At 37.3% G+C, this 22,974-nt stretch overlaps 1 protein-coding gene across 2 annotated transcripts in view; it reads left to right on the top strand.

Moving 5' to 3' along the window:
- Positions 1-12,194, top strand: part of LOC105679222 (antifreeze protein Maxi) — a 126,200-nt gene extending 114,006 nt beyond the window's left edge. For both annotated transcript variants that reach the window (XM_067354469.1, XM_067354468.1), the window contains one exon: positions 10,170-12,194. In XM_067354469.1, coding sequence (XP_067210570.1) covers positions 10,170-10,834 — 665 coding nt within the window. In that variant the 3' untranslated portion in view covers positions 10,835-12,194. The remainder of the gene's footprint in view (positions 1-10,169) is intronic.
- Positions 12,195-22,974: the final 10,780 nt, after the last annotated feature.

Below are 22,974 nucleotides of genomic sequence, written 5' to 3'. Positions count from 1 at the left end.
CCGGAACTAATCTATAGCTCTTTATTACCTTATTCTTTCTATATTGCACACATGTTTTACATAAATCTGGAAAAGGGTGGCGTTTTGAAAATAAGTCTCTAAGCTCTATTTTTTTAGTTTTCCATTATTGTTTCATACGCTCTTCTTCGGCATATGGTCTTGTTTTGCAGATTGAAGCAGTATAATTTTAATATAAAAGATATAATTCTTGGAGGTGACATTGTCGGTAAATTTTCAAAAATTTTTTTTATTTTTTGGTTTAAATTTGATCAACTGCCGAAAGATTAGCATATGTACTTTATTTACACCAAAGAATTTGTAATTCTATTAAAGCAATAAAAAACGCCACCCTTTTTAGAAAATTGAAAATACCGGTCGATAAAGTAGGACTTAAGCATCCTATTAATAACATATATTATAACATATTTTTTTTCTACTGTAATAGAAATAAATTTTATATTTTGATGTGTATTTTAGATACCAAAGTAAACGCATAAAATAAGGCTAATTATAAGTATTTAATTGTAAGTATTTAAAAGAAGTGTATATTGAAACAGATTATTGCAAATCACCAAATTAATGTTGTTTCTTTTATCAAGATTTTTTTACAAATGATACATACAAAAAACTAAAAATACCTTTATTTCATGTTTTATAAATAAGTTATATGACGTATATTCATTTATTATAAAAATATATACAATATACAAAATGTTATTAACTTTTTACATAGATATTTTGATATAAATATATAATATGGAGCACATAATATAGATAATATATACACATAAAGCACATGAATAAAAGTATTTTACAAAAATTAGAATATAAATGTATGTAATTAAACAATGAAAATGTTGCAAAAACGTTGCAAAATTAATATTTAATACATACACTTTTTTTTATTCTTTGGAGTGCCTTCAATCTATCTTCAGGCAGGTTTCTTAGCACATAATACACACACATAACTACACACGTACTTAGCCCTAAAAGATTCTGATGTATATGACAGATAGCATTGAGAACTATATAGCGCCTCTCTGATATTATCCGGGAACTAATTTATGGGAACTATATATTAATATTAATTTGTTTTTTCGTCTGTTATACCGATATTTCACGCACACGTGAAACGGTACGTTTGTGTACGCGGAATAATTCGCCGGAGTCAGACTGCTTTCACATGAGGCGTAACTTGCGTAAGCGTAATTTATGTCAGTCAATCAAATCATTCAGCTATCATATGCAAAATTTTACGTATAGTATCTGAACGATTTGATTGGCTAACACAAGATACGCTTACGCAAGTTACGCTTCATGTGACGGCACCCTCAGGAGTTCGGTCGGTTGGGGGCACGTAAAAGAATGCTCGGTGTAATAAAATGATAAAATGAAATAATAAAATAAAATAATGTTTATTTTGTAAATCAAATATATACAGCCGTGTGGATACGGAACGTTTAGTGTGTTTGTTTGAATGCGTATTAAAAGTTATAGCGGTGGTGCGAATGATGTGTAACGGCGGTCGTACAGAGACGAGAAAGCGTCAGCGCAAGCGCGGGCGCCGCAGTTGTCTCTAGGCGACTGCGAGCGCGTGGATCGATACGTTCGAGCGGCGTCGATGATCGATCGACTGATCGATAGCTCGGGCGCGTGCGCGGTGATTTGATGATCGCTGTCGATTCGATTGTTCGCGATTGCCTGCCGGATATAAGGACCCGATTTGAAGGGATGAAGACGGGAGCGAGGACGCGCGTATTGCCCGCGCCCTGCAATGACCGGTGATCTGACGTGGAGCCGAGTATTCCCGGCGGTATACGGGTATGCCCATATATAAGAACGAAGCCGAGTGCGCTCGGTAATATACGAGTATGCTCGTATTTAGGAAACGAAACCGAGTATACTCTGTTATTATACGAGTGCGCTCGTATGTGAGGAAACAAAACCGAGTATGCTCGGTAATATACGAGTACGCTCGTATACGAGGATCGAGGCCGAGTACTCTCGGTGACGTGCGAGTATGCTCGCACGGAGGAACGGAGGACGGTTCCTGGTGGCCGAGTATGCTTGGCAGGAATACGAGTATTCTGGTATCGAGATCTAGAGCCGAGTATGCTCGGCGGGGATACGGGTGTTCCCGTAACGTGTGGAAGCGGTTCCTGGAGCCGTGTATGCTCGGTCGGTGCACGAGTATACTTGTGCTCGTGGGGCTACTGGTCATAGACTTCGAGTATTCTCGAAGGATTACGAGTGCTCTCGCAATAGGATGTTCACTGGCGAGCAGTGAACAGGATCTGGTAAGAAAGCGTACAGCCGAGCCTCTTTTATACCCGGCTGTCGCCCGACTGGCGAAGGATCGGCAAGCATCGGCGGTTTAGCCGGCGGATCCCCACCTGGTAAATTTCGAAACGGTCGGGTGTGGGGGACCGTCCGGCGATTGACCGTCGGTGTTTACATGAATAATTTATCGGCGCGCGATGCGCCCTTTTTGGCTACGGACGATGTTCGGTCCGTAGCCATGACGATGCATGCTGCATCGTCACACACGTATGTAAAAATAGTCGGACAGAAATATCTTTTACATTAGACTTTTCAGCCCAATTTTAATGGTTCCATAACATTCTATTCTGCAGTCCATAATTCGGGCTGCTCTTATTCAGCGTCTTAAAACTGTTAAACTTTTATAAAAAATGAAAATAGATAGCCCTATACAATATGTTATCCTAAGAGCAGAATAGAAATTAATGAATAGAAACAAATTTTGTTATTAATTCTTTTTTTCCAAATGAAGTCGAGTAGTTTGTTTTTGTGTACACTTTAATCCTGCAAAAGGATTTACAATTCTATGCAACCAATAAAAAGATATTTCTGTTCAAAAAAATATGATGTCCGGCCGGTATCCTCCAGCATCCTCTTAATGGCTTTGGACTGCTATATTGGACGTCGCCATCTTTAATTTTAAAATACTCACCCATACATTTTGAAGCTTAGAGTTCATGGACGCAAGATTTTTACTTCCCAAAGATATCGTCATCCAATTTCGATGCGAAAATATCGATTGAAAAAATCGGGTTTTTTTTTAAACAACCATAACTTTTTCGGATCGCATTTTGAAAAAATTCTGAAGACAGATTCTGAAAGTTCAATAAATTTTACATCAAAAATAATTATTTTAGAATTTTTTCCGGACCGGTTTAGTAGAAAAAACAGCCGCTGAAAAAAGCCACGAAAAAACGTCCGTTTGGGTCTTACTGGGTTAACGTAACTTACGAGCTTCAGAACACTAGGAAAGAAAAATCCAGCGCTCTCGGGATTTTGCGTGGTTACTGGGCATACCTTTAACTAAAAAAAAACGTGGACACTCAGGGGTTTCAATCATTTTTCGCAAAGTCCAGGTGAATGAAAAAAGAGAAAAACGCGATTTTTAACACGTTTTTACAATCGATATGTCGAAATAAAAAAAATGTCGGATCAAAATTCTAAAAAAAGCGTTTTGTAGGGGAGACTTTGAACTTTCCAAAAAGCCCATGGTGGATGTCGTACAACAATTTGTTCCGGAGCTACGGATGTTGAAAATTGAAAGTACGAATTTTGCTTCAACCGCCAATAACTCAAAATCAGTCAAAAAAAATCGCACAGCATTCACTAAAAAAGCAAATTGTTGAGAATTGTATGAGCTTTAAGGGGGGAGCCTCGTATGAATCGCTAAAACAAAAGTAATTTTTAGGAATTTTTTTTTTTTAAAACAATGCAACGGATCTTTTTAAAACTTTTTGGTGTTTTATAACATATATTAAAAAGTAAAAAAAAAATTTTTTTTGTTTAAAAATAATTGATTATAGAGCCACTATAAACAAATGTTGACACAGCCTCGTCACTGGAGTTGTGAATTGGCGGGAGTTGTAACGTCTTTTGCACTCGTTTGAAACAAAAAAAAAGTTTTTCTTTTCTATGAAATTATCTAGTCGATAAACCTAAAAAATAAGTAAAAAGTTGAAAATTAAAAAAATGGCAGCACTTTAAAAAAAAATTGCAATTTTGACCCACAAAATGTCACCTTATTTATGCAATAAAAATTGTTTAAATTAATTATTTTACTAATTTTATAGGTTCATCTACAATTTATATTATTAAACTACATGTATACACAGGGACAACTCGATTGATCGAATAGTTTTCGAGTAATCTTTCCCGCCAATTGCCAAAAACTGGTTTCGAGAAAAACGCGTTTAAAGTTTTCGGTATTGAAAAGTAAAAAAGAAAAGTGTAACAACAAGTTTAAAACTGAGGCTCCGATTTCCTGCTTCTTCGAATTTCACACTTTGCTTGCACTCTCCAAATTGCACTCTCAAATAAGTACTTCCGAAAACGCGCCAAAAACAGTTACAAATTTTATAATCTTATATCTTATGTTACCGTTGACCAAGCGCCTCGCCGCGCGCTTGTATATCTGCGCGCAGGAAATGGGCTGTGGACTCCTTAAAACTTCGAATTTTGTTCTGTAACTTTGGGAATATATTTTCTACATGGATTACTATTGATTAAAGCAAAAAAAAATTTTTCAATTTTTTTAACCGGTTACACGAGGCTCCCCCCTTAACGTCGTGGAATCGGTTTTTGACAAAAAAAAATTTTCTGGTCCATGCACGTTGCTCAATTTGGGGAAATTTTTTTATTTCCGGATTGGTTCGTTCAATGGAGGATAACTCAGTTAAAAATGATGATACGAGAGTTTTCTGCGAAGATTCGGAAACTAGAAGATTCAAACTTCAAAACGCTTTTCTTAAAAATTTTTTTCGTCCATTTTTTGCGGAGATACAGCCGCTCAAAAAACACCCAAAAATCGACCCGAAATTTTCTATCCCCTAATTTTGACGCGTAGTGTAGATTCAAAAGCAAACTTTTTTGAATAAATATTAAACGACTATGCCGAGCAAGTAATAGTGCGTTCGCGATGACTGCATTATTGCATCGGTGCCAACTTGTGCATGCGTAGTAACCAACTAATCAACTAGCTATGGTAAATTAACTATAGCAAAACGCGGACAGAGACTTTATTTTGATTTGGAATTTTTCATTATCTTCATCATTATCTTCTGATATTATTATCATAATTATCTTCTGACAGCTCAGAACAAAGTATATAAAATTTTAAAAGAAATTCAAAAATCTACTCCAAAAATGAAAAATTATGAGGGATATAGCAAATAATTATACAGGGTGTCCCAGACTTACCGTAACACCTGTTAATGACAGATTTTTGAGATCATTGGAGACGAAAATCTTAATACCAAAATGTCGAGGCTGCTATAGTTTTTGAATGAGAAAGGTTTAAAGTTCACCAATCAGCTTGTCAAAATTTCACGCGTTCATGGACATAGCAGCTCGAAAGAGCCCTTGCATAACACTTTACTTATTAGCTCACTTTATTCATTTTATTTCTTTGTACACCGTTGCAACACTAGCGAATTTTGGAATGAGAATAGTTTCTAACTTGTCATATTAAAGCGATGCGCGTCGATGCGGGAAACAGGATTTGTAGTGCCCAACAGACGAATTAATGTTGTCGTTGAACGTTACGCTTGTATTGTACAAAATAATTCAACACATACCAACTGCAAAAAATGCGCTAATTTGTATTAAAAGTTGAAATAAAAATTTAATGTTGCGTACTTATAAAAGATGTTCGAAACGTTCACCGTCGCATTGGATGTATATTAAATTTTGCTGCGTGTTACGCAGCATTTCTGGTGTTATAATCGCAAATGTTTCGATTATTTTTTTTTTTGAGTTTCTCACGATTATTAATGCGGTCTCGGTAAATGTATTGTTTTATTGTGTCCCAAAGAAAAAAATCCAACGACGTCAAATCTGGAGATCTCGCTGGCCAATTAACAATACCTTCGCGGCCTATCCATCTTTCCTGATAGCTCGCATTCAACACGCGACGCACGCGTAAAGATGTATGAGGCAGCGCTTTGTCGTGTTGGAAAAACATTTCTTGTTTTTAATTTAATGGCACATTTTCCATTAATTCTACCAAGTCTGTTTCCAAAAAATTGCTGTAAACATGTCCAGTGAGTCTCGCGGGCATTTCAAACGGACCAATCTGAAATTGGGGCTCATATAAGAAATGAAATTCGTAGAATCTTACACATTTTTGTACAAAATCGTAAAATTTACTATCGAGGTATTTAATATGCCAGCTCATAAATTGATATTGAACCGATGCTGGTAATTTTTTATGTGATATCCGTTTGGATTCTCATTAACCCAGATATGTGTATTGTGCGTATTGAAAATACCGTATTGAAAAAATGCGTAAAGCACGATTCATGAATAAATAAGATGTTATTTACAAAACCGGGTTGATTCTCTTCTTTATTTAGTAGCCATGTATAAAATCTCACTCTTGCTTCATAATCTTGGGGCAATAAATTTTGCACCTTAGTATAATGGTAAGGTAAATGTCCCAATTAGTGACAAAGTTACCTCGTCGTGAAAATAAACTAATAAATTATCGATATATATGTCACAATAAGTATATAAAATTAATTTTATTAGAAAATTTGGACATTTAAGATTCTGATAAAATTAAATTTTCTTACTTTTTTAAAAATTCTTAATTTATTTATTATATCTTTGTAAATATTGTTTCTGTACCATTTAGTGACACATGAATTTGAAATTGTCCCAATTTGTGACACATGCTTAGTTTATATCAGCGCTCGGAATTAGTTGCACATTTCGGGCCAATTCAAGAGACGACGCCTCCTGTTCCCCCACTACCGCCCGGCCGCTGGCGGTCGAGCCGCCGATAGCTCTGGCGCAGGAGCGTTTTATATAAGAAATAGGCTCGGTTGTTGAGGCACCTCTCAAAAAATAGTAATATTTTTTTTGCTACATAAATAATGTTTATTTTCATTAATAATTAAATATATATATTATGTATTAATGAAAATAAACATTATTTATGTAGTGAAGAAAATGTTACGATTTCCTGAGAGATGCCTAAACAATCCAGCCTATTTCTAATATAAAACGCTCTTGAACCAGAGCTATCGGCGGCTCGGCCGCCAGCGGCCGGGCGGTAGTGGGGGGACAGAAGGCGTCGTCTCCAGAATCGGCCCGAAATGTGCAACTAATTCCGAGCGCTGGTTTATATCACCGATAGGTGATAGGCATACAAACGTCTTTATTACTGACACGTCGTAGAAATAGGAACGTCCCTATTATTGACACGTTGTAGAAATAGGTACATCTCTTTACTGATATATAATGAACATAAATGGACATAAAATTTTGACTTATTACCGATTTTGACATTAAGTATTTTTATTGAATATAAAAAGAAAAAAGTAATACAACGTTATTATATACATTTATACATACATTTATACAATATTTACATTGATATCTATCTATTGTTATTTTAATCACTTGCAGTTTTACTTTCAGTTTATCTTTTTATCATTTAAGATAAAGAATCACGAGTGTTTTAATACTCACACGTGATAATTAATAGATTGGGAACTTTACTGAGTATCACAAATTGGTACAGAATCATGAGTATCCCTATTATTGACTTAAACATGACAATTTATAGATTAGGAACTCGTATTTGTATTAATTTTCTAAATTCTGGAAGGATAAGTTACGATATTGATGCCATTCCTTAATTCAATAATGATTGATTTTTATAAATTACATGACTTCTTTAAAAATAAGAACGTTTTTATCGTTTTATATCATATTTGTTTCGATTGTCAGTAATAAAGACAAACAAATATTTTTAGTACCGATTAGTGACACATGCATTAACTAAAAAAATATGTATTTTGTGACGTTTTCAGTTTACTCACAATGTTTCTTAATATCTACTTAACTTTGGATGCTTATTTTTTATTTATTTTTAGCTTAATAATAGCTGGAATCAATCGACGAAGGGACCATCGATATAGTCGTTGCCTCATAAGATATCAGTAAGCAACTGTTCGATTTGCTACTATTGGCAGCATGCTTATAATCATAATATTTTAGCGTCTACAAAAGCGTTTAATTTTACTCAAAATTTATTGATAATATGTACAATTTTGAATACCAACACATTTTTTAGAAAAAACATTGATCAATATTAATTAATTTATTGAGAAAAAGAGACACGATTGTTACAAATTGGGATATTGTCACTAATTGGGACATTTACCTTATTCATGGAATCGATTTTCATTTAATATGCGCTGCACTGTGCTTTTTGATTAGCCACTCGCGCCATAATATTTTTTCTCTCTCTTCCTTTTTTTCCAATAATTCCTATCAATACATTATGATCCTCCATATGTGAGAACAATGTACTTAACTTTTCGTACACTTTATGTATCTTGATCTGAGATCGGTGTACAATTTAACTGTCTCATGTAGACTAATTAATTAATTTCTTTTAAAAAAATTAAAAATTTCGCACTAACATCCTGCGACGGCTCTTAATGCTCTTCTATTATATTGTATAATAATAAAGTCTTAGATTTCTTAATTAATATATCTCCTCAAATAATTTATTTTGATTATATATGTTTTATATATGTTTTCATTATATTATTTATTATCTTTCACAATTATTTCATTTATATGCATTACAAGTTGTTAATATAATTAATTTAATTTTAAGTTATGCAATGTTTAATTGTCTAAACAATAAACAATTTAGTAAAAATTTATTAGTAATAAATTTTAAATTATTTTTTACTTTTGCCACGATTTTTATTCTTGTATGAGTAACGAGTTTCGACTAAAAATGTTATAAGTTATAAACGTAAAAAAGATTCACAGTTTTTTATTGGTTTTCTTTTACTTCCCTTCCTTTTCATATACATATATTTGTATAGTTTCCTGTACGACTACATGTTTATATGTTTGTTTTAAATGCATTTTTCTCGCTTATTTTTGAGAGTTTCGTCGTTTAGCGCTTTACCACGATTTAGTGGGAGGGTAGTACTACATTATATAAAAAATTCAGCAAAATCAGTGATTTCTATGTTTGATGATCCTCTTGTAAGTCCCTAGTTAGGCCCAATAAAGTACAGGTGGATTTTTAAAATGAAGCCCATCAATTTCTTATTGCTGATCCAGATTTTACGTCTTCAATTCAAATAGTTTTGTGTTTTTAAAAGATTAATTAGATTTTGGTTCTTAATTATTAGTAGAATCATAACGCGAGTCAATCGTTACAATTTTATATCAAAGTTTACTTATGTATTTATTATATCTTTTTTTTACGCAACTTACATGAGATTAATATTGTACACATCAAAACACATCAAAATTGACATTTAACATTTGTCAACATTGATTATTGGTACATTTTCTTGTTGATATCAGTAAGCACATTGAATAGATTGTACTTTATAACAATTTTGCACTTTCTTTTTTGAGATATTGGTAAAATGCCAGACGGTAATTACCACAACATTCCCCAAGCACAAGAATAATATCGACAATTCCATTTGGTATGTAATCTGACATTTTACCAATACAGTACTTAGAAGTACTGTTCGGCATTTCGAACGCCGTATTCACCGCCGTACTAATTTTATCATTTTATGTCGTCCTCAAAACCAAACAATTGTTGTTCAAAACATTTTTTTTCTAAAACGCGTCGTTTTTTTTATATATTTAAACATATTTTTTAAAATGGTACACCCTATAAGTTTGTCTTTTTTAATCACTTAATTGTATTCATCAAATTTATTATTACAAATACTTTTATAACAAAATTTGATTGATTATTTATAATAATTTTAATTTTTATATTTATTGTGATTAGTGTTTACCAAATAAAAGTTTATAAAATCAATTTAGAACAAATAAACACATCAAAATAAAGTGAGATATAAACGTGATTAAAAATCGCTTAACGCGCATGCACAAAAAAAACTCCGATACTTTGGTGCAATCATCCTAAATGCACTATAATTACTCAAGTTGCAAATATATGATAATTTAAATATTATAATTAAAATACTAAACTTGAAGTTTTTACTACTGTTAAAAAGATGAATAGCGTAACTCAAAGTGTATAATATGACTCTAACAGTAACCATTATAGCTTAGCGAATATATAAAACAAAAACGAACTTTACACTCTGAATGTATTTATGCATTTGTTTTAGGAGCCGCTGAACAGGCTCACACTCAATTGAATCAGCAACCGTCGGCCGCTGGACAAGCGGCGTATGTAGCTAAGAATATATTGGCTCAAGCGGCGGCGCAATCTGCGGCGACAGCCGCTGCAGCTTTGGCTGGCAAACAAATTATCGTGATGGGTCTTGAACAACAGTCGAGGGACGCGTATGTTGCTGTGGATGGTGAAAAACAGCAGTTACAACAAGCTCAGCGTGCAGCTGTAGCCGCGAAAAATGCAGCTCAACAGGCAATGCACCAAGTACAAGTGATCACCACGGCGTTAAACGCGGCGCAGGCAACTGCCGAGCATGCTGCGCAAGCGGCAGCCGAGACAGCGGCCGAACTAGCAGCGCAGACAACGATGGTTGGTCAGGCAAAAGCACGTGCCGAGGCTATCGCAGAACAACTTGCAGCGGCACGCTTGGACTTCGAAACAACGCAAGCAGCGGCACAAAAAGCTGCCAACGCCGCTCAAACTGCGCAAAACAATGCTGCAACCGCGGCTGCGCATGCGGCCAACACTGCGGCTGCGACTACGGCTGCGTCTCATCATCCGGCTTCTTTGCACACCACCGCCGCCGCCACTGAACTGCTCGGCTTGACAGAAACCTTACCCGTAGATGTCTACAATTATAAAACTTATCATCTTTAAAAAATAGTTATGTTTTTACTCTTTGTAAATGCACACCCTTGCTTAGCAATATAATGGCTTTTACAAGCCATCTTCTTTTTTTTCCTATTTCGCGAAATTCAGCTAACGTGCCAGATTGCACAATAAAATATAGTTGCCATCTTGAATAGTGTATTATCTATTATTCTCTTCTTTCACATATAGACGACTTAGGGCTATTTTTTCCAATGTCTGTTAACTCTAACCAATGGTTAGAAGATTGCCAATATGAAGAATGAAACATTGCAACGGAAAGAGAAAATTTCTTTCATAACGTAAATATCATATATATATAATATAATGTTAGTATTGTAAATATCTTTTTTTACTGTTAACTTTTATACACTTTTTATCAATATACTAAAAGATTAGGTTAGAATCGACGACATATACAAGTTTCGAAGTTGGCTGTTCTAAAAAGTTACTGGTCGGTTAGAGTTAACAGATATTGGGAGAAGTGGCCTTTATAGTAACATAGATACCTAAACAATACGCAAGTTTTAAAGACATCTGAAAGAAGATCTTCAAAAGACGTCATTTTTTTCTGACGTTTTTTGGACGTCTTTCAGATGTTTTTAAGACTTGCATGTTGTCTGAGCGATAATCATCATCACACACCACGAGTAAGTCCCAGTTGCGCACAGAATAATTTTGACACAGTAGATTGAATGCATCGGACACAGGTCCAATCGGACATGATAAGAAACGGACATACGGTGTTTGGAAGCGGACACAGTGACAATTGGACACAGTTGCAATCGGATACGTTGAAAATTGGACACAATAGAAAACGGACACACCGTGGTTGCAATCGGACATATGCTTCGTGAGTTTTCCTAACCTTAAAAACGTTACTAATGATTTGTTGCTTTTTTGCTTTTTTCTATAATAATTCTGTGTACAAAAGTGCACAAAATCTTCTCTGTTTTAAGACTCTGTTAAAAGTAAATAAAAATAATTGATATAATCAAATCATGTTTTTGATTCATAAATATTTATCCTGATATGTTTGATAAAATTGCCTATATAAGTTTATCGTAAGCTATTTCAATGAGATCGATTGATAAAGAAAAATTGTCTACTTTTTCGTCTTTAATCATATCTTAAAAATTATTAACAAAAGAAGTTTACCGAATAAACTGTGTAATTATAGACTTTGTTTTGCATCGAAAGCACCGGGCGATGCACAGTGGGCTAGGAGATCAGAAAAACTGGCCAAAAGTCACTTACAGTATTGAAAGAAAAAGTGTATGCCATCATCATTGAGTCATGTTAATGTACATGTGAGCCCATTTTATGCGTATTGATCAATTATTGTTTTGTTGGTGCAAGTTCGAATTTAAAAATATGAATGCTATACCAGTAGTAGCGTTTACTTTGTTTGTGTTAGTTAACAGTTTAAAATATTTTTATAAGCATTTTTAATTTTATTTTATGTCTGTATAGAAACATTAAGACAACAGAAGACTTAAAAAGTTAAAAAATATGCTCAAATTTTTATAAAATAAGGTGCTTAAGTCGAGTATTTTGATATTTTTTATGATGTCGACTTCCACTGATTCAATGTCTCAAAATGTTCCGCGGCCAATCAAAACTTTTTTTGTGTCATTAAATAATTTATACTGTGTACTTCAAGAAATATCTGCACATTTTTGCTCAAATTCATATTTTGTGGAGAAAATCGCGTTTAAAGCCGCGCGTAGCGCTTCACGGCGCGGCGCGACGCGACCGCTCGCCATGTATCAGCATAGAAATGCAAATCATATATTGTTACGTCCCGGCAAGTCTTTGTTATAAAAACTAAACTTAGGGAACACGATTACTTTCGGGTAATCGGGCTTGTGGGACCCTACCCTGGGTACGCACAATCTAATCAGTTGTCTAGGAAAAACCGGAAAAGTAAAAGCCTGTATCGATTAGGGGAATATTCGATGTAATTTAATATATGCTAACACTAATTCGCGGGTCGATGCGGGGTCGCGGACGTCGTGATTTTGTTAATTATTTAATTTTGTACTTACCAATATTCAGGCGTTCTGGTTTTTTGAGATGTAATTGGTCCTCCTCGGGTCCCCTAACGGTATCCGTGCCGGGTTGATTGAGAAAGGAATGCTGTCTAACGGGATCAGCGTAAAGGGCCACGACCGGTGGGGGTTGAATCCTTCACGTCGAGAGAACTGGTCAGAGTCGTTGCACACACTTTCGTACTCGGAGTCGTAATATTTTTCCACGCCGATATATTGAGAATGTTCCGCAGTAGCCGGTCTGGTGTATTGAAGGAGCAACTGGCGCGCGCGATATTTTACTCCTCCGCGACGCGTCTTAGATTTTGGCATGAGAAGAAGATTGTGTCAATTCAAAAATTCCAGGCGTAAAGCGTGCGGTGGGCCGCACCATGATTCGCGAGGATACAGAAATTAATACAACGTGCGGTGGTCCGCACCGGAGTTATTAAATCTGAGTGCTGATTCGTAGTGACACTAGGATGGATATAGAGGTAGGTTAAAGACGCAAAGATAATTGAGCTGAGATGTTAATTTAACAAACACTTTACTATAAATTCTAAAGTACAAATTCTGTTAATAATCTACACGTTACACTTTTATTAACTTACGCTTGCGAATACTTTTACTAAGTTACGTTTACAAATGTTAAATGATTCTAAGTTCGATATAGAGATAGAGTCGGATTCAGAGATGTTGGTCGTGTCGAGACCGGAGTAGAACTGAACTTACTTGGCTAGCGTGGGTTCTTTTATACCCAAAGATTTTATTACTTTTATCGCAAAAACAGGGTTTTGGAATTTTGGGTTTGAAGGGTCTTACGGATAGGTTTAAAAAAAAAAGGGTTGGAAAAAGTTGGATGGTTTTATGGCGGGTCCGTACGTGCCTCGGGGACCGAGCACGTTTGAGAGTTTTATGGTGGATCACGTACGTGCTTCCGAGACAGTGTACGTTCGAGAATTTTCCAGAATGTTCGAGAACGTTCTGGAAATGGAATTTTTTGGAAGGTTCGGGAAGGTTCGAGAACATTCTTGTAAAAAGAACGTTTGAAAAAATTTAACTATAACGGTCGGAGGACGTTACACCTCCCTCCCCAGGAAGAAAATGATGAACGTTAGTTCCAGCATTTTCTATGAGGATTATGGGTCTAATTCTAACGCTGGTTATTTTTAGTGTTGGTTGTTCGGTTTCTTATTTCTAACGCTTGATTTAAGGAGTTGAGTTATCTGTCGCAATGTTAGGAGATCAAATTATTTATTTGTTTTATCTTATTCTATTGTTTATTTTCTAGCGTTTACTTATTTTCTGACGCAGTTTTGGACAGTCGAGATGTCGGACCCTATTTTCTTATAACTTATTCTAATTATTCTAACGCCGACTTAATTCTGACGCTGAAAATTATTTTATAAAATTGTTTTTTACATAAAACTTTATTCTAACGCTGAAAATTATTATATGAAATTGTTTGACATAGGACTTATTTTAACGCCAATTTAATTCTAACGCTAAAAATTATTTTATAAAATTGTTTTGACATGGGACTTATTCTAACGCCAACTTAATTTTAACGCTGAAATTGTTTTTACATAAGACTTATTTTAACGCCAACTTAATTTTAACATTAAAAATTATTTTATGAAATTGTTTTGACATGGGACTTATTCTAACGCCAACTTAATTCTAACGCTGAAAGTTTTTTGAATGTCTTTTTAGTTCACATAGTAGAAGGACACTCGTCGCTGTTTTATTAGAGCGGCAAGGTTCACTCACTAGATTGAGTCTGAGACGATATCTTTGGGTGATGTTAAAGGTATTTCCCCGGTTATTTGGTCTCCATTGGCGCTGCAGTTTGGCCCTCGGATTTTCCTCTTTCCTATCTGTAGTAGCAGATGGGTGATAGAGCTCCAAATTGCTCCTAAGAGATGGAGGCTCCATCCATAGACAGAGTGTAGAGCGTAGTCTCGTATTATTGAGTCTACTACTAGCTTAGCCAATCTCACCAACAGAATAATGGCAAGGACTCCTGCACTCGCTGAGCCGAAGGTTATGAATCCTTGCCAGAGCTTCAATCCGGTGTCTTCTGCGATTTTATTTAAAGAGTCTTCGTCCATCAGATTATATAACGAGACACTTTCTCGGGGAATGGGTCTTCCCATTGCACCTTGAGCTAAAATGTCCAACATCGAGGGTTTCTCGATAGGAAACATGATGTGATTTCGTAACCGCTCGAGATCCTTTGTTGAGTATATTCCATTGGTGGCCAGGTTTGCAGGACTGACGTACTTCCATCTTGGCTTGGTCAGTGGTTGGATGATGGATGGAGGCATCGCTTCGGCGGCCTTGGGTAAGAATTTGAACCAAGTCCCGTCGATTTGATACATACTCGGGAGCATCTCGTTGCACTCTCTAGTGGTTCCGCTGTTGGTCAACACCCTGGATCGTGGTAAGAGGAAATATGATGTGTTGCCGTGAGCCACGGGTAATTCAGTGTAGCATTTTTTAGTTTGGCGTATCTTACAGTTGATTGGGACACATTTAATAATATAGATGACTTCTCCTGCGGTTAAAGCTGTATACCCCGGTTTCCGTATTAATCAGTAAGCCATCTCATCTGGCGAGATGCTCGAAAGGGAGAGTGCATTTTCTAAAATTTGCCTTTCTAAAACACATTTCTGATTCATTATATCTCTGTATAGCTGGGTGAGCTGAGTATTTTGGTGCTTCTCGACGTATATGAATTTGGAATTTACGTATGAAAATATGTCGATATTGTCTACAGAGATTTTGGTCGCGGCTTTGAAGGTTCTTCCCTTTTTGGTCTCCAGGATGAGTAGTTTAGGATGTTCCGTTTGCATAACTTTGTACCCACAGATGTTGATGTCTGAAGTCCCAGCCAAGGCGAAGGTGGTATCCTTGGTGGTCACCGTATAAATGGTAGGTGAATTAGTTTGCGTGAGTTTGTACGCGAGCCCTTCATATAAGACGTCGTATTTTTGAGTCTGACAATTGTCTTTGGGTACGGTGGTCCAAAAGGTGGCCATGCCGTCAGCGTCGGTGCACTCCCCGTCTGTTGTGAGGCAGCGAACTCCTGCTGGAAGGATGACCTCGTTGTTGGAGTATTTGATAGCTAGCTCCAATTTCCGCGTTGTTATTTTGATTGATGCCTGCATAACGACGTTGTCCCAGGTCCCATAAGAGTCACTGAATTTTGTGCCTGAACACCGTCCGTTTACTTCAATTATTCCAGCAAGGGTAATGCTGCGGGACGTCGTGGTGTTTGGTTTGATCCCGGTTATAAGAGCATTGTGTCCCAGAAATATGGCGCCGTTAGAGTGCAGAATTTTGCACTTATTGCCAGAGACTTCTTGGATATATTCGTGTTTCCCGTTATGTACTACAGATGCGTGTGAGTGCATTCCACAATAATAAATAGTGCGATCTATCTCGATCCTGCATTGTATGGCTTCGTTGTGGTCAAACTCACTTATCTGGAGTAGTTGTACATATGTTTCTTCGGACTGTGGCTCTAAATTATCTAGTTGACAATTCCCAATGTCTACTAGTGAGAGTGTGGTGATATTTAACCCCTCGCCTCCACAGTCATATCCAACCATAGCTCGGTTGACGGTAGTCGAGAAAATGACTAGGAATGATGTCCCGATTGGTCCCAGCAAAGTGTGTGTCATCGTGGGAGGATGGTTTCTGGCTCGGTACTCAGTGTGCGATCGCCTTTTATCCCTTCCGTTGATGAGTGGTGGGGGCTGCTTTTCTCCTTCTATCGTGGGCTTATGGACTAGGCTTATCACTAATGCTTATGTTCTAGCTAATTTGATTTTATTTACATGCACTATTTTTGTTCTATTACGACTTATATTTAGTTTGACGTTATTTCTAGAAAGTACCTGGAGAATCTCATGAGGGCCCGTGTATTGGGCAGATAGTTTGCCTTGTTGGCCTACTTTGGTAGCGGTAAGCGCTGCGTAAAGATTCGGGATTCGCCGTGCTGGTCAAGGGGGCTTTGGCTCGGAGAGTTTAGAACAATTAAGCACTTCTGAATAGATAGAATAACTTTTATTTGGTATTTTCTTATTACACTTGTCACCTCACTTATTCGGCGACCGTACTACCGTGGTTACGCGTGTACGCGACGTGTCGTGCTTCGTCCGGAACTTTGCTGATAAAAAACCCGCAGCGCCTTGTGTGCCGCCTTAATTTATACGGATCATTATTCGGAACACAATGAGACTTGAACTATATCGATCCATTGTGTTACCAAAATGCAGATCTGTTTAACCTACTTTAGACGCAAGTGACACTCGGGCTTCTAAGAACGAGTGCTCGCGTCAGCGCCTAATTGTTTAATAATTAAATAACTTTTGTTACAGGATTCTCGAGAAGTGGCCTCGATTAATGGCCTTCTAAATGTTTATTATTGTTATTGCCTAATTAACCTATAATTATTACGTTGTGGTCTTTCGACACACGACAGCCTTTAATAGGTTCTTTTAGTAGAAATACTTGGTCGCCTACTTTAAAATTGTGTGGATTTATTTTCCTATTATAGTAGGTTTTTGTTCTTTCTTTAGAGGCAATCAGATTTTGTTTGGCGTTTTCCTGGGCGTTCCTGATTTTATTAAATAGGTCGGTTAAATAGGAAGCGTAGCTTTCGTTCTGAGTGTCTCCAAGTGTGTCGTCTCCGGAAGGTACTCGGGCTATCCGGCCAAAGACGAGCTCATATGGTGTAAATTTTGTACTCTCATGAAAACTAGTGTTGTAAGAAAAAGATGCGAATTTTAAATGGGTGTCCCAATCGTTTTTGTTTGTGAATTGTTTCAGGTACTCCCAGCACATGGTGGGATCTTTCGATGGAGCCGCTCGTTTGTGGCCGGTAAGCGGTTGCCTTAAAATGTCTAATTCGAAATTTATGCGCGATTGCTTTCATTAAGCTATTCAGGAAGTGAGATCCTTGATCGGTAAGGAGGGCTTTAGGTGCGCTATATACACAGATAAATTCTTTAACGAAGGCGACGGCAACTTCGAGAGCCGAGGCTGACCGCAAAGGGATTGCTAGCGAATATTTAGTGAGTAAGTCTTGGATCGTTAATATATATCTATAACCGTTAGGTGAAATAGATAAAGGCCCCATGATGTCTATAGATATTTTATCGAAGCTGGAATCAGGGGTGTCTGTGAAAACCATGAGTTGTTTGGTTTTAACCCTGACAAGTTTCTTTAGCTGGCAGTCTCGACAGGCCTGAATGTAAGATTCTATTTTTCGCTTCATATGCGGCCAGAAATATCGCTGTTTGATTCTGTAATAGGTTTTGGTAATCCCTTTGTGACCGCCAATTGCCGAGGCATGGTTCTCTTTAATAATATCTTTTCGTTTGTTTATATCGGGGATTTCAATCTGGTTGGTGCAAATTAATATCGTGAGGTCCTTATTAACAAATAGTTTACGCATATAACTATAAACCTCCATCCAGGCGATTTCCGCGATGTTACTTCGACAAATTGAGACTATGCTTAGTTGTAGTTCGATTACTACATCTAAGAGAGAGTGCAAAGCTTCTTTTACTGTTTTTAATTTAGTTGAATATCTTTCCTTTTCTTTTACTGTAAGCGCGATCACGCGGCGATTGCTCTGATTGTCGGTTTTCGCTCGTGCCTCCTGTTAAATCTAAGTTTTCGTTTTGTTTTAGCAAGATCCGTGCTTCTTCGTCGCAGGGTTCCCCCTTTTGAGTTACAAAGATGACAAGATTGTCTTTTCGTGTAGAGAAGTTATCTTTAATGAAAGTCATTTTCGGTTTTGAGAAGACGTAAGGAGGGTTGGGATCGTCAAAGATTTCGGGATCGCTGTTATTGTCGGGATCGTCTGTCGGTGAGTCGGTCTGGTTTTTATCGTTTTCTTAATCTGATGAGAGGTCTTTCTCTTCCTCAGAGTTATTCGAGTTGGTTCTTCCTACATTTGGGTGTTCGACGCTAGGATTCGAGGCTTTATTAGGAGGTCTGGCTGTAAAGGTTTCTTTGTCAGAGCTCGAGGGATTTGGAGTTATTGAAAGTGGTAGGAGTGGGACAGGGTTCCTGGATAGAGCGTCAGCGTTTGCGTTGATTTTTCCAGTTTTGTACGTAACTTCATATTCATATTCCTGCAATTTCAAACGCCATCGTACAAGTCGCGAAGTTGGATCTTTTACGGAATGGAGCCATACGAGTGGCTTGTGGTCTGTGATTAAGGTAAACTTGCAACCGTACAAGTATGGGCGGAAATGGTTTACGCAATATACTATTGCTAGCAGTTCCTTTTCTATTGTCGAATAATTTTGTTCTGCATTATTAAGTAGCCGTGAGGTGTAGCTTATTGGCAAGTTTTTGCCGACGGGTCCTTGGCTAAGGACTCCTCCAATGGCAAAACCCGAGGCGTCGGTAGTGACAACAAAGATTTTGGTAAAATCCGGGTATTGTAGTGTAACAGCACGCGCTGTTACTAAGCGCCACACGGGCTTCACGTGTGCACCCCCCATTGCGGGCCGCATTCCGATCCCCCAACTCGAGGGTAGTAGCTCGAGAAGGGGTAGCTGCCGGGTAGGGTAGCACCCCAAGTGGGGGTAGCGCGACCGGTATAAAAGCCGGCTCGCGGAGCAGACCGATACCATTCCCCCGAGTACGACTCGGACAAGCCTCAGAGCGCACTCTGAAGCTCCGGTCGTACTCGCTCCCATCCCGACAGTCGTTCTAGGAGCAAGGCGTTCTCTGCTTCGGTCGGGTGTTCCCGGCGTTCGACTTCCTATACCTCGTCGTTCTAGGGGCAGGGCGTTCTCTGCCTCGGTCGGGTGTTTCCGGCGTTCGACTTCCGACTTTCCGTCGTTCTAGGGGCAGGGCGTTCTCTGCCTCGGTCGGGTATTCCCGGCGTTTGACTTCCGACTTCCCGTCGTTCTAGGGGCAGGGCGTTCTCTGCCTCGGTCGGGTGTTCCCGGTATTCGACTTCCTATATCCCTCGCACGAGAGAAGTCTCTCTCTGTCTTCGGACACAGCGCACCGGCAACCGTCGACAACTCAGCAGGGCTCGGATATACGCGGTATCACTTATTTTTTAATATTTTGACTCCGTACCGTACGAACCAACCGATGTAGAATTAAATAGGATTAATCATGTTCATAGTTATTTAAATTGCGGCCAAACGCGCGACACGATTAAAAAATTACGCAGTCTATTCATTATCCGTTTATTTCCGATATTTGTACTCATTTATACCGTTAAGATATTAGATAGTTTAACCGTTAAAGAAATACTCATGTACTCGTTGTTAATATTTTCTTTTATAATTACATTATTAGTCCAAGTGCTCTCTTGAATAAATATTTATTTTTCTTTAAATTATTTTTGTTATTTTTGTTAATTTGGAGTCTCTCGATAAACCACACGAACGAATTCTGGCAAACCGACGAGTTATTCCGCGTCGTAAGAATCCGCTTTGCTAACTACGCATCGTCGTAATTTCGCATCGTAAAAATCCGCATTCCGTATCGTTACGCACCGCCCGTGAGGCGTAAAAATACGCACCGTTACAGTAGTATGGGCTCTTGCAAAGCATTGAACACAGTTGGTTAAATGCAGAATTCTGCAATTCGGTCCAATTAAAGGTTACTTCTTTTTTTAGTAGGCTAGTTAGTGGTTTAGAAATCTTTGAAAAATCGAGTATGAACCGCCGGTAGTATCCCGCTAAACCCAAAAATTGTTTGATATTTTTGGCATTTTTGGGGGTAGGAAATTGTTAAACCGCTTTAATCTTTTGGAGGTCTGGTTTAACTCCCGTTTCGCTGATCACGTGGCCTAGGTAATTCACTTCTTTCCGGAGAAATTCGCATTTATCGGGTTGGAGACGGAGTCCGGCTTGTTTGAGGCGGTCAGCGAGAGTTTTAAATTTTATCTCGTGTTCTCTGAGTGAACTGGAATAGAGCACTATATCGTCAAGATAAACGAATAGTTCTGTTCCTTGCAGCCCACTCAGGACTTGGTCCATTAATCGCTGGAATGTCGCAGGAGCGTTTTTTAAGCCAAATGGCATTTGTGTAAATTCATAATGCCCATGTGGCGTGGAAAAAGTCGTCTTATGGGCATGATTTTTGTCCATTTTGATCTGATAGAAACCCGAGGCAAGATCAAACACGCTGAAATATTTCGCACTGCCGAGCTGATCTAATATATCAGTAATGTTTGGTAACGGGTAGGTGTCACCTATGGTCTTTTCATTTAGGACACGGTAGTCGATCACCATCCTCCATTGTTTATTTCCTTTTGAGTCTGGCTTTTTTGGGACAATCTAAAAAGGGGAGTTATAAAGGGAAGTGGATGGTTCAATTACTTCGTTTTCTAGTAGAGTTTTAATTTGTTTATTAATCTCTTTTGTGTATGGGAGAAAATCAGTATTGTTTGGTGTTTATCGGTTGGTCATTTATGGTCGGGATTTTGTGAGTAAGGACATTTGTACTGTGTAGTTTATCCGTGGGAAGCCAGAAAAGATTACTGTTATCGTAGATTAATTTATTCACATGAATGTTCTCTTTTCGATTTAGGTGGTCTAACCGCAGTAAACCTTTTATTGTTTCACCGCAAGTTTCGACGTTGGAGTTCTGGTGAGTAATTGACATTACGTGTCGAGTCTTGATTTCGTCATTCTCAAGACTAGGAAGATCTTTGTCGAGTTTGCTTACAATCTGTAGTGAGCACGTGGTAGTATATAGTTCTATCTCTTTAAGTTCTACGGTCGGGATTTCTATATTGTAATCCTCTTCTGTTGCGTTGATTATTCCAACGTAGGCCCTTCCTTTGTGATTAGTAACGACTGCATCTCCTAGGTCAGTGCTCGGAATTAGTCTGAACATTTCAGCCGATTTCCGTGGTATACGCCTCCTTTCCTCTCTTTACCGCGCGCGACGCAGCCGCTAGGGCCGCCGAGCGTTAGGAGCGGCACTATCCGATTATGAGTGGGTTCTTCTTCCTATTTATTAAAATTTTTAAAAATTAATTAAAAATAAATTTTTTATTTTTAAATTTATTAAGTGAAAATATTTCAATAGATTTCCACGTCACTCATGAGGTACTATTGCTGACGCGTTTTTTTTTTTCAAGTAGTTTCCCCAGTAGGCCTACTCCACTAAAGATAAAAATAATAAATTTTTAATTAAAAAAAAAGATATAAGATTTTCTTAATTAAATTTTCTTGGCTTTTTATGAGAATGAACAATTGATGCAATATCTACATCGATACTTGATGAACTGGTTCGCATCAATGAAGATAATGTCGCATCATTTAAACTAGAACGTTTATCTGTTTTTCTATATTTCATTTTAGAAAATGAGCATTCGCATAGGTATGTGGATCCAAACATAGAAAAAATACGAAGACCAAAGTTTCGTAAATTGGGATATACTAATTTATCTAAAATTTTGAAAAATTCTATACCTTTTTCTGGCCGCGATTTCAAAGAAAAATTATTTTGCAAAGTACAAAGTTTCTCCTGATATTGCAAACTTTGTTCTTCAATCTGTACGGTAAGAGAATTTTCAAATAAAATTAAATCGTTTCAAAGCGTAAAAAGATCGTTGAAACGCGTGTTAAACTGATCTATGATCGTATCAAGAATATAAATATGGTTTTTAAAATTACAATTTATACTGTGTTCATTAAAAAGAATTTGGCAACATGGATAAAAATGGAAAATATTTTTTTCTAACAAGGAAAGGGACCCAAGTGTCCCCTTCCAATTTTGACGAGCTTTAAATATGTTGTAAAGTAGCTCAAAATAAGAGACACGTATTTTTTTTATGTGCTTTCTCACACGTTTAGGGTTGAAACAACCCCTACAAGCTAAAACGGTTTTTTTGGTTTTGACTGAATATCATCAAAACTGTAAGAGATATCAAAAAATGTTTCGAATAAAAGTTGCATGGTCTTTTATGAGCTTTATAACCGCGTAGCTCGATTTTTAAAAAATTTTATATTTTTTAATTTACCCTCACCCCTTCTTATTATTTTTACAAATTTCAAAATTTTTGTTATGACAAAAGTTGTAGCATTTTTTACGCTGAATACAACCATATATGATTTTATTATA

This window comes from Linepithema humile, chromosome 4 (assembly GCF_040581485.1).
Source record: "Linepithema humile isolate Giens D197 chromosome 4, Lhum_UNIL_v1.0, whole genome shotgun sequence".
Taxonomy (NCBI): Eukaryota; Metazoa; Arthropoda; class Insecta; order Hymenoptera; family Formicidae; genus Linepithema; species Linepithema humile.
Note: the sequence above shows the minus strand (reverse complement) of the source record. Positions and strands in the feature narration are given on the sequence as shown.